The 13,444-nt window shown below is 39.3% G+C and overlaps 1 protein-coding gene across 4 annotated transcripts in view; it reads left to right on the forward strand.

Annotated features, from left to right (window-relative positions):
* Positions 1-670: 670 nt before the first annotated feature.
* The window catches only part of ATE1 (arginyltransferase 1), a 242,350-nt gene continuing 229,576 nt past the window's right edge, over positions 671-13,444 (forward strand). For 3 of the 4 annotated variants that reach the window (XM_053692642.1, XM_053692643.1, XM_053692645.1), the window contains exon 1: positions 2,080-2,265. In XM_053692642.1, coding sequence (XP_053548617.1) covers positions 2,166-2,265 — 100 coding nt within the window. In that variant the 5' untranslated portion in view covers positions 2,080-2,165. Of the gene's footprint in view, positions 805-2,079; positions 2,266-13,444 lie in introns of those variants that run through there. The other variant, XM_053692644.1, reaches the window with a different exon arrangement.

Raw genomic sequence — 13,444 nt, forward strand, 5'->3', positions numbered from 1 at the left:
TCCATCTTAATTATGAGAGAAAAAAAAGGGTTGATGTCCCTTTAATATTGACTTTGCTATCCATTTGAAAGTGATTTGTTACACATGGAGTAACCTCAGTATACAATGACACTAGGGCTTCCTGCCCCTTGGTATAATTAGGAATCTGTACTACATTGTGAGGACCTAGCATTGATGCCTGTGGCAATTCAATATAAAGGTAAATAGTATTAATCTTGTTATTTTAGCAGTATATGCACAGATCAATTGCTAACTACATGAAGGAAAAAGAGGACTCATAGTAAAGGGAACTTGTATAAGGTCCAGAAGACTGCAGGAGGGCAGCAAGTGGATCTCCCATGCCCTGATGATCCAGCAAACTGCAGGACGGTTGGAGACTTTGCCTTTTATTCTTTGGCAGGCAAAGGCATCGTGATTTGTACTAAACAGAACCCTACATGGACCAAAGCGTGTCCTTTGTGCATAGTAAGATGCAATTATTAAACAAACAAAAAAAAAAAGAAAATGTATACCAGTCTTTAAGATTCAGTAGTTCAGCGTTACCTATTATTTTGTACTGTTTTTGTTTGCTCAGCCAATAAATACAAATATCCTGTAATACTAGTGAGATTAGGCACTTGCCATTATCATGTTCGCCACAGGGGGCAGCAGAGCACTAATGGGCGGTTAGGGGGTTCGGCGGGGTATATAGTTAGTACTCTCTGCAACACACTGCAAACATGCGGTCAATACTTGAGTACAGTGGCCCCAAGGCCGAGGCGGCGTGTGGGTACTGTAGGTCCCCTCGGGGGAAGTCGTCTCACGGTGAGTTTGGGGTTAATAGTTGTAGGTAGGCTTACCAGAAGTCCCACTTTTACTGGGATTGTCCCTGTTTAGAGGCGCTGTCCCAGTGTCCCACCCAGTTGTTCATTCTGTCCCAGTAGGGTTGCCACCTCTGGGTTTCAAATCATGTATCCGGTTTTAAGACCACCTGAAACCCGGATACATTATTCAAAATGACTGGACTATGACTCTCCAGCATAGTTGGATGCTGGTACTTTGTTACATACAGCCCTGCTTAGCTTAGTCTGTGTCCTTCAAAGTTCACATTTAGTAATACAGGCTGAATGAGCAGCATAGGGTTTTTTAATTTTGTAGGGCTACTTGGTTTATTTTTCTAAGAATTTAACACCCCCGTTCGACCCCTGGTGACATCACTGGTGATACACCTTTAGGGGAATCATATGAGTATGAACAGGAAGTGTATACAGGTAGGATTGGCGTGGATCTTGCTTTACTTCATGCAGAATAGCATTTTGGCTGTAATCTTTTTGCATTATGGTATAGAGTAGCCTCTTAAACAGATTTAGCAGGTATGTGTTTCTTTTTTACTTATTTCATTCAATGTTGCATTTATGCCTTATAAGTATTTGGCTCTGTTCCTTAATTAGACACATCAAACACATATTACACTGCAGATATTAAATTGTGTGATGTATACGCTTTTCACTATTTTATGAAATTGATAATTATGCTTGATGTTTGGCATTATTTAGAATCTGAGATTTAGATGAATGATTTATTTGCTCATGTTGTGTATGGTTGCCATGACAACATAATGGTGCCTTTTTCACTAGGGGGGGGTGTTATGGTCTATTTAAACTGTGTGATTCACTTGTTTGATTGAGGAAGGGTAGAGTATCCACAAAACATTACACACATAAAAGCTACTACTTTTAAAGGACCGGTAATAGACACGCCCCCTTGATCACACCCCTGACCACACCCCCACGGGCACCACACCAGGTGGTCCCAGTTTCACCTCTAAAAATTATGGTAAGCCTAGTTGTAGGAGACTATCTGTTTCCGTTTGAAGGAGCGGTTGTTATTACTCATTATGATGTTAGGGAATTACTAGTTCAGAAACTCAAGCTCGTGGTTTTATCCCTTCGATTAGGCCAAAGTAAAATACATGAACTTCTCATAATGATCGTTTTATTTTAGAACCTGTATTGCCCGGAGTTAATATGGCGCATTTTACAACACTCAATAGCATGAGCAGAACATGGGACCTTAGCATAAGCCAAATTCCCTCAATAAAGATGGCAGTCGCTAAATAGTACTCCGCCCCTTAATCCGAGGCCGTGCACGTATGCTGTCAGTGCCCGAGCTTCACCGGTAGAAAGATGGCGTCTGCCGGTGCCCTGACTATTCTGGAGTATTTTGGCGGAGAAGACGGGAACCGGTGCGGGTACTGTAAAAGCGATTCCGGTAACCTTTCACACGGTGAGAGTAGACCTTACTCCTGTATACCCTGTGTCATTACCAGGACTTGCTTTATTGTGGTACATCCGTTTTTACGTCACAGGTAGTAACCTCACCTCAGTCAGGGCACCTGTTAGGTCCCCACATACCAAGTGACAACTTAGTGTTTGCCAGCCTATTGCAGTCGTGCACCACCTGTCATATATTACTTTTTAGCAGTTTTAAAACCTTATGAACAGTTTTGTCATCTAAATCCTTACGTTTTAAAGGGAAAATTAAAAATGTAAACTCTTTTTTTATGTAGTTATTTTTTTTTTTTTACAAAGTTCCTCTCATACTTCTCGTGTTTAACATGACAGGTTAAACACATGGGCAAAGTCATGCATCTTTTAGCACTTCTGTGTCGGCAAATCTAGGGATGCATATACTGTCCTGTAGCAGTAGGGTAGTGTGATGGTTACCAACTTTCTTGTAGTGAGTGTGTCCCTTATTTATCTGCTCTTAGAACATTTATCTCCCTCTTATTTATTTTTTTCCAAACTCGTGTCTTTACTCCCACTGTGCTTTAAATGAGAACTAGAATTCAGATTTGCAGAAAGTTGTTGACAGCCTACTCCAGAATGTTTGTTTAATAAAATAGATAATCCCTTTGTTACCCATACCACAGTTTTGCATAACCAACATGGTTATATTAATAAACCTTTTACCTCTGTGATTACCTTGTATCTAAGCCTCTGCAGACTGCCTCCTTATTTAATTTCTTTTGACAGACTTGCATTTTGGCCAATCAGTGCTGACTGCTAGGTAACTCCACAGGAATGAACACAGTTATCTATTTGGTACACATAAACTAGCGCTGTCTAGTTGTGAAAAACTGGTAGCATGCACTGAGATAAGAGGCAACCTTTAAGATCTTCGAAATTTGCATATGAGCCTACCTAGGCATAGCTTTCCACAAAGAATGCCAAGAGAACAAAGCACATTTAATGATTAAAGTATATTGGAAAGCGGTTTAAAATTGCACGCCCTATCTGAATTATAAAAGTATAATTTTGACTAGACTGTCACTTTGAGCAATAATATGTGAATGAAGAGGATTTGTATGGAGAATTTTGTTGTACCAAATTGTTAAACTTTTTTTTCTTTTCTTAGTAACTACTGTATAATTGATCTATTTCCTATTACTAAGTGAAATGTGTCAATTCCATAGTCTCCCTTATTTTCTTTAAAAAAAATGGCAATCCTAATATATAAATACAAGAGAAGGGGGATATGCCAGAATAGGACCTCCACGTGAACTTGGGTCCTAGTAATAATAATTTATAATAATATTACAAAGTATGCCCAACAGATCATAGCTTATGCTGAGAATCTCAAACTCCGATTTTCTCAACTCCCCTTTAGCCTACCATATAAGTCCAGTCCTCAGTTAATCATTCAACAGAGGCAACAAAATAAACATACCTCACCGTCCAAGCTATGTGACCACTTCAGGTGAGCTTGAAGTAATGCTCCAATGCTGCTATGGTGTATACCGTTGAGCCGGGTACAATCACCACATTAAGGACGCACGCTGTCTCGCTGTACCACGAGGAGGGAGGTGACGTCACTGGTGACGTATTCCGGGTTCCGTAATCCAGATTTCGTGGGTGGCCAATGGGGGAGGAGGTGTCGGGGAGTATATCTGGCAACAAAGCCGGTCCGAAAAATCAAACTTCAATGAACTTCAGGGATACAAAGTTCAATATAGTGCAATATGCCAACGATCTGTCCTGCTGGTGAATGGCACAATAATGAGTAAAGTCTGGACAGTTAGTTTTGTAAAACGCACAAAACCTTTATTTGCCAAATTAAAACTATATGAACAAGCTGTATCCTCACCGAGCGCGCATAACACCAAACTGGCTTGCACGTTTCGTCTTATGCCGTAATCATAGCCATAAGACGAACTGTCCGGACTTTCCTTATTATTAATCCTAATATATACACACATTACACACATATTCAGGAGTTTCCTTTTGAGACCTGTCAGATGGGAAACTCTTAAAAGCTCCTTTTTATCTTTAAAATAAATAAAAAATAGTATGGCCAGTCCAAAACAAATTTATCACTACTTACTGCAATACTCCTGTTTTGTAATTTTTACATATTTTTATATAGCTAGCTCCCAGTAGTGCATTGCTGCTTCTTCAACAAAGGATGCCAAGAGATGGAGGCACATTTGATAATAGAAGTAAATTGCAAAGTTGTTTAAAATGATATGATCTGTCTGAATTATGAAAGAAAACATTTGGATTTTACGTCCCTTTAAACAGTTACAATGTTACATTAAAGCTATATATTTTTATTTTGAAATCAACAAATACATGATTGTGTACATCATTACACCATTGGATGGAAGCTCACTGGCTAAATAGGACCACTCCCACATTTGTTTGTAGACTGGACTCATCCCACAAATTTATTGCAGTATAGTTTGTATTTATCAAACTTTTAATTGCATTTGAAGCCCTTTCTCAGCATATTTAAAGTGCCACAATAGTTGAAAAATTACATGATCTACCTTTAGGTTGCTTGTATAAGCTGTTTGATGACATGTAAATATTGCCTAGATGACATGAGATATTGTTGTATACACTTGGTTCCAACCCCTCTCCAAATTTTTCCTTTATAAAGATACACATTTTCCAAAATCCAAACTATTCCAAAACCCATACCTATTCAGGTCCCAAGTAGTTTGAATAAAGGGTTTTCTTTCCTAAGATATGGTGAGTCCATGACTTGAGTATTTACTGTTGGGAATATCTCTCCTGGCCAGCAGGAGGAGGCAAAGAGCACCACAGTTAAACTGCTAAGTATCACTCCCTTACCCACAACCCCCAGTCATTCTCTTTGCCTTCGGAGCATGGAGGAGGTGAAGTTTAGGTGTCTAAAGAAAAATTTTGATTTAATCTACAAGCAAGTTTTGGGGTATAGCCGTATTCCACATCATTCCTTGCAGTTGGGTAGGGGTGGCTTTAAAGCAGTTAGGAACTTGTAAAGAGGTACTTACTGCGTTATAAGAAAGGTTTTAGAGAGGAGCGCCAGTTAAGTCAAGGTCTGGTGTGTGTGTGTGTGAATAGTGTATTCACACTAGAGCGATAAAAACCCTTTTGGTAGGGGTTTATTTCTTAATGTAGGATGTAGATGCTTATGTGATAGTAAGACAACTAGGGAAAGAATGTGAGATATATAATATAATACAATTTATTACAGACACAATATATATCTTATAGACATGGATCCATAGTACATAAAAGTGTATTTAAGACAGTTTAAAATAATTATAAGTTATAAAATGTAGAATGTATAGGGTAAAAATCAAGTGGATTGGACCCTCCAAAGGCAGAGTGTCCCCAAGGTTGTGTGTAAGAAAGGTTGACTTCGTTAAAATGTACTACCCTCTACTCCCTATGGTGATATGGAGACTGGTTAAACAATTTTCATAAATTAAACAGAACAGATTGGTGGAATGGTGTCCACAAATTTGGAGAATACAATTTAAACAAAAAGAATACGGCTCAACAAAATATCCTATGTGGACAGAATCTTATACGGATAAATATGGGACTTAACACCAAATCATATGTAAACAAAAACCATGTGTGAAACGATATGCAGTGAAGCGAATAAAAATAAAAAACGATCAAAAAATGTGATAAAAAAATAGACTAGTGTGTACACATCTAGTAAAAAAATGTGGTATCAGAAAAAATGTGGTATCAAAAATCATAAATGTGAGTCCTCAAAACCTAGGGATAAAGAAACATAACATAGTATAATACTGTTAAAAGTATAAATATATACTAGTCTTGAGAAAGGCCCAAGCTGTGGGCTGAAACGCGTTGACAATTATATGGTGAGCTATATTTCTTGATTTATTTATACTTTTAACAGTATTATACTATGTTATGTTTCTTTATTCCTAGGTTTTGAGGACTTCCCAGCTTTTCTATTGCCCCTTTTTTATTGTCATTTTTATTATTGTTTTTATTGCCTTGGAACTGAGGCATTTGAACTGTCTTCAGATTGGATTATTAGGACCCATTGGAGGACAAGAGACATTTTATATGGACTCTTTTTCAGGATAGATAGATTTCAGGATTATTACAACGTTATCACTATTTTGTATAACTATTTTGTATTACTTTTTGAATGTATCCCCAACATTTGTTTATTATCCAAGTTCGACTATTTGTTCACTGCCCCTAACTTAGTTATTATTGTTGATTTAGTGTCTATCGATTCACATTTTAAACTACACATTTTTATGGTATGTGATTTGTTATGTAACCTTCTTTTTCCATTTTTGAGATCACATCACATTTATGATTTTTGATACCACATTTTTTCTGATACCACATTTTTTTACTAGATGTGTACACACTAGTCTATTTTTGATCACATTTTTTGATCGTTTTTTATTCGCTTCACTGCATATCGTTTCACACATGGTTTTTGTTTACATATGATTTGGTGTTAAGTCCCATATTTATCCGTATAAGATTCTGTCCACATAGGATATTTTGTTGAGCCGTATTCTTTTTGTTTAAATTGTATTCTCCAAATTTGTGGACACCATTCCACCAATCTGTTCTAACTGTTTAATTTATGAAAATTGTTTAACCAGTCTCCATATCACCATAGGGAGTAGAGGGTAGTAAATTTTAACGAAGTCCACCTTTCTTACACACAACCTTGGGGACACTCTGCCTTTGGAGGGTCCAATCCCCTTGATTTTTACCCTATACATTCTACATTTTATAACTTATAATTATTTTAAACTGTCTTAAATACACTTTTATGTACTATGGATCCATGTCTATAAGATATATATTGTGTCTGTAATAAATTGTATTATATTATATATCTCACATTCTTTCCCTAGTTGTCTTACTATCACATAAGCATCTACATCCTACATTAAGAAATAAACCCCTACCAAAAGGGTTTTTATCGCTCTAGTGTGAATACACTATTCACACACACACACCAGACCTTGACTTAACTGGCGCTCCTCTCTAAAACCTTTCTTAATAGTATTTCCTCTGTGGGTAGTGGGGGCCCACCTTAGATAGGAGCTATAGGTCCTTTAAGCGCTGTGAGTACAACACATATCTGAGATACTTACTGCGTTTTCCTAACAATTGCTGCCCTAGTTTAGAAAGCCAGAGTTGGCTACTCTGTTCTTTCTTTTTCAAAGGTCTCTGTGAAGAACTGTGTCCTCTCATACCTTGTAACTGTCTACATGCCGGACAGCGGAGCTGGTAAGTGCTTTTTCTTCCAGTTGGGGAGACCATGCACTTAACAAATTAAGACACTGCTTTTTTTATTGGGACATAGATAATCCTGTTGTATGGGTTACACTGGGGCACAAAGCAGGCACTGTAGCATGTGTAAGACTAACATTTAAACTCTTAAACATTTTACCGTTTTTTTTTTTTAAATTAGACTTTTTTTTTTCTGACACATATTTACTTGATAAAACAATACAAGTTTAAACTAAAAGTAAGGCTGAATTTTCTACTTCAGCAGTTTATTCATTTCCCCTTTGCTTTAAAATAAAACGATGCAACATTTTAAACTGTCAGGTTTAAAAAAATGGATATTCCTGGTACTCGGTGTACCAGGAAGTGGTGCTTCTCTGTGTCACAGCAGTAATTTTAAGCTCGGCAGTTGTGGTCACATGACCGGCTTTACTTTATAACGTTTCTGAGGAAAAAGTTGTTTTTCTCCATTTCTGGGTGATTCGGTCTTAATCTGTAGCGGTAAGGCACCTCAGTAATTGAGGTGTGCAGTTGCCTGTGGGGTATTTTATAAGTTTTATTTCATGTTAAATGTTTTTTCTTAACTTTTCTCACATAATTTTAGCTGGGGATCGATCCTAATTTGGGATAAAATTTAAAGTGTATTTTTTCCTTGGCTTATTTTAATTGAATATTAAAATCTTTGAACCTTATCTGTACAAGTTTATTTACTGTTTCACAACATGTCTGATATGGAGCAAGAGCCTGCTCTCATGAATTCATGCTTATTATGTTTAGATGCACAAATTGCAGCTCCTATGCAATTTTGTTCTTCATGTGTCAAAGAAAACCTTGCAAAATAAAGGTAACATTTTTGAGCCTAATGTCTCTCAGGATGATGCTGTTAAAATAATACCTCACCTTTCTCCTGCTACATCCCAAGCCACAATGGCGTCACATGCAGTGCCCTGTGGTTCCTCTATAACTCGTAGTGGAGTTTATTTAAAAGCAGAAATTGCTGCACAGGTATCGTCAGCAGTATCTTCCACATTAGCTGCCATTCCCAGATTACAGGGAAAACGCAAGAGGAAATATAGAACTTCAGAAAGTAAGGTGCCTGTCTTCAGTTCTGCTTCCCAAGTTGCCCTTTCTCATAAGTCTGATCAGGAAGATACATCGGGACTTTCTGAGGGTGAAATCTCAGATTAGGACAGTATAATGAAATCTAGTAAACTTAATAGTTTCTTTGATGAACCTTCCACTTCTGAGGTTTTTCCTGTGCCGGACCGTGCTAGGGAGATTATCTTACAGGAATGGGAGAAACCAGGGGTGTCTTTTTCTCCGTCCCCCTTTTTTAAGAAAATGTTTTCTGTCGAGGACTTCATTAAAGACCATTGGTATACTGTACCCAAAGTTGAAGGGGCCATTTATACTCTGGCTAAGAGAACCACTATTCCTATTGAGGATAGCTGCTCTTTTTTTTTTTTTTATTATAAATAAGTTTTTTATTGAAGTTGCGAGATTAACAAACAGGAGAAAAACAGGTATAATTCGTCCAAAAGCAGGTAATTAAATACATCCACATTGAATAAATATTACAATAACATATCTTATTCCATTGGAGCATGAGAGAGAGCATGGACGAATCACTATAGAACTTCATTTTTATAAATTTATATATAGCATAGGTTCCCCAAAAGGTCAGAGAAAGACCTCTGTGTAATCAAAATAAATCATAGCGTACTAAGGGGATATGGCTTATGTTTCGGTCGCTCCTGGACCATAGCGTATGGGGGAGGGGATTCAGCGGACGAAGGCCGCTCGTATTATAGAGGGGAAAGGGAGGGGCGGAGCCTATTAGGGTATGACAGTATATAAATAGGAGGCTAAAGGGGGGCGATATGGGGTCAAATGGTATGAGTGGCATGGGTGAATAAGATACAACAAAAATGTTTAGCATCATTGATAAATGGATAGCTGCTCTTTTACAGATCAGATAGACAAGAAGCTGGAGGCTTATTTAATAAAAGATTTATGTTCATCAAGGTCTTCAATGGCAACCTGCGGTGTGTATTGCCACCGTGACTAGTGCAGCATCTTATTGGTTTTGAAGCCTTGTCTTAACCTCTTCAAGTAGAGACTTCCTTGGATGAAATTCAAGATAGGATTAAAGCTCTTAAGTTAGCCAATTCCTTTCTTGCAGATGCCATTTTACAGGTTGTTAGACTAGGAGCTAAAACTTCTAGTTTTGCTGTCCTAGCCCGCAGGGCATTATGGTTGAAATCCTGGTCTGCAGATGTTTCCTCTAACGTCAAGCTTCTGGCGATTCCTTACAAGGGCAAAACCTTGGTTGGACCCCGTTTGGCAGAAATTATCTCTGACATTACGGGTGGAAAAAGGGTCTTTTCTACCTCACTATAAGAAGAATATGCCTAAAGGATGTCAAAGTAATTTTCGTTCCTTTTGTAACTTCAGAGGAAAGCCTTCCCCTTCTTCTTCCAAGCAGGAACAATCCAAGTCTTCTTGGAAACCCAATCAGTCTTGGAACAAGGGGAAACAATCAAAGAAACCCGCAGCTGATTCCAAATCAGCATGAAGGGTTTGCCCCCGATCCGGGATCGGATTAGTTGGGGGCAGACTTTCTCAGTTCTCTCAAGCCTGGATATGAGATGTCCCAGATCCCTGGACTGTGGACATAGTATCCCATGGTTCCAAATTGGAATTCAAGACTTTTCCTCCCAGAGGCAGATTCCATCTCTCAAGATTATCTGCAGACCAGATAAAAAGAGAGGCGTTCTTGAAATGTATACAACATCTTTCCTCCCTGGGAGTGATAGTTCCAGTGCAGGAACAGGGTCTCAGGTTCTTCTCCAACCTATTTGTGGTTCCCAAAAAAGAGGAAACTTTCTGTCCCATTCTAGACTTGAAGTGTCTAAACAAGTTTCTTAAAGCTCCATCCTTCAAGATGGAGACTATAAGCTCCATTCTTCCTTAAGTACAAGAGGGTCAGTTCATGACAACCATAGACCTAAAGGATGCGTATCTTCATGTTCCTATTCACAGGGACCATCACAGATTCCTGAGATTTGCCTTTCTGGACAAACCTTTCCAGTTCCTGGCCCTTCCATTTGGTCTAGCCATGGCTCCCAGAATTTTTTCAAAGGTTTTGGGGGCTCTTTTGGCAGTGATCCATTCTCGTGGAATTGCTGTGGCACCCTACCTGGATGACATATTGGTTCAGGTGCCATCTTTTCAACAAGCAAAATCTCACATAGAGCTATTGTTGTCTTTTTTCTTCGTTCCCACGGATGGAATGTGAATCTGGAAAAAAAGCTCCCTTTCCCCTGCTACAAGAGTAGTGTTCTTAGGGACCATAATAGATTCTCTATTGATGAAGATTTTTCTGACAGAGGTCAGGAAAAACAAAATAATTTCCTCTTGCCTCTCTCTTCAGGCTACTGGTCATCATTCAGTGGCTCAATGTATGGAGGTAATCAGTCTGATGGTGGCTTCCATGGACATCATTCCTTTTGCTCAATTCCATTTGAGAGCTCTACAGTTGTGCATGCTCAGACAATGGAATGGCGACCATGCGGAGCTAGCTCAGAGAATAGAGTTAGATCATTCATCAAGGGACTCTCTCCCGTGGTGGATTTCTCAGGAACATCTGTCTCAGGGCACATGCTTTTGGCGACCTTCCTGGGTGATCGTGACCACGGAGGCCAGCCTGCTGGGCTGGGGAGCAATCTTGAACTTGTTAAAAGCTCAGGGCCTTTAGATTCGGGAGGAGTCTGCACTTCCCATCAACATCTTGGAGTTTAGAGCGATTTACAATGCTCTATTGGCTTGGCCTCAGCCCAGTTTATCAGGTTCCAGTCAGACAACATAACCTCTGAGGCTCACATCAATCACCAGGGAGGAACTCTTGAGTTCCTTAGCAATGAAGGAGGTTACTCAGATTCTTCAGTGGGCTGAGAACCACAATTGCTGTCTATCTGCCATCCACATTCCAGGAGTAGACAACTGGGAAGCAGATTTTCTGAGCAGACAGACTTTTCATCCCTGGGAGTGGGAACTTCATCTGGAGGTGTTTTCCAGCTTAGTTCTCAAATGAGGGATGCCAGAGTTAGATCTAATGGTGTACCGTCAGAACGCCAAGCTTCCAAGGTACGGTTTAAGGTCAAGAGATCCGCAGGCCGTTCTGATAGATGCTCTGGCGGTTCCTTGGGTTTTCATTGCTCGTATCAAACAGGAGAGGGCATTGGTGAGTCTAATAGCCCCAGGATCTGGTTTGTAGACCTAGTGGAGATGTCATCTCTCCCACCTTTGAGACTACCTCTGAGGAAGGACCTCCTGATTTAGGGTCCCTTCCTTCATCCAAATCTCGTTTCTCTGAAGCTGACTGCTTGGACATTGAACGCTTAATTCTGTCTAAGCGTGGTTTTTCTGAGTCGGTCATTGAGACTATGATTCAGGCTTGCAAGCCTGTTACTAGAAAGATTTACCATAAGATATGGCATACATATCTTTATTGTTATAAGTTAGCAAGAGTCCCACAGCGCTACCCTAGTGGTAACCTAAGCAGTACCAGTGACCGGTCACAAAATGCTAGGTTAATATTGTCCTAAAATAGCTACAAACTATTAATGTCCTAAAATAGCTAAAAACTATTACTGTGTGGTATAAATGGATAGCCATATAAACGAGTTGCAAAAAAATATTGCAATATGTTTAAACTTGTTGCAATATGGTAGTCCGTGATATATATATTACCACTGTGCGCTGAAGCTTGAAAAATCAGTCTTTGGATTAGTTAATAAATCCCTTACGACAGAACTGACATTATGTCTTGCGGTCAGAACTCCCACTGTGTGGGTGTAAGGGAAAAATAAGCTTTACAACAAGAGGTCGTATGGTACCTTTCGTTTATGCGACTATCTCAGTCTTTTAGTGTTAAAACACTTACTTTGATCCTCAGATGTAACTCTGTCTCTTACCCGCCTTGTTCGGTGGTCTCAGTTTGCACACCTCTGTCTCCGTGTGTTCCACTTCTGTTGCGGGATACAGCGTTGCCGGTCTGTGGGGTTTCCCTGTCACGTGTGTTACCTTGACCACGTTCACCAATCCAGCCAATAGTTGCTCTTGGAACTCTGCTTTTCGTGATTGAATCCGTGAGGTTATTTGACTCTGCGCAGAGTTTGGGCTCTGGGTTTCTGAGCCTGCTCATATGGATTAAGGTTGAAATAGTATGACCCAGGCCGGATTAGCCTTTCTATTTGCTGCTTTGAGGTTAGGACAGCGTCTCGTTTCTCAATCTGTTTAACCTCAGTATAAAATGTAGAAAACACTTCATCAACATCACCGGATGAGCCACCAGCTTCTGAAGTAAATATCTTTATTGGGGTGAATCCAACGGCTACTCTTGGAGTAGAATTAGAATTCCTAGAATTTTATCTTTTCTTCAGGAAGGCCTGAAGAAGGGATTATCAGTCAGTACCCTGAAGGGTCAGATTTCTGTTTTATCTGTTTTACTTCATAAACGTTTGGCAGATGTGCAATCTTTTTGTCAGGCCTTGGTCAAAATCAGGCCTGTCTTTAAGTCTGTTGCTCCTCCTTGGAGCCTTAACCTTGTTCTTAAAGGTTTACAGCTGGCTTGGTTTGAGCCCGTTGCATTCCATAGATATTAAATTGTTATCTTGGAAGGTTTTGTTTCTTGTTGCTATCTCTTCTTCTCGAAGAGTCTCGGAACTCTCAGCTCTGCAGTGTGATTCCCCTCATCTTATTTTTCATGCCGATAAGGCTGTTCTTTGTACTGTTAGGTTTCCTTCCTAAGGTTGTTTCTAATAGAAATATCAATCGGGAAATTGTTGTTCCCTCTCTGTGTCCTAATCCTCCTCCTTTCAAAGAACATTTTG

This window comes from Bombina bombina, chromosome 9 (genome assembly GCF_027579735.1).
Source record: "Bombina bombina isolate aBomBom1 chromosome 9, aBomBom1.pri, whole genome shotgun sequence".
Classification (NCBI taxonomy): Eukaryota; Metazoa; Chordata; class Amphibia; order Anura; family Bombinatoridae; genus Bombina; species Bombina bombina.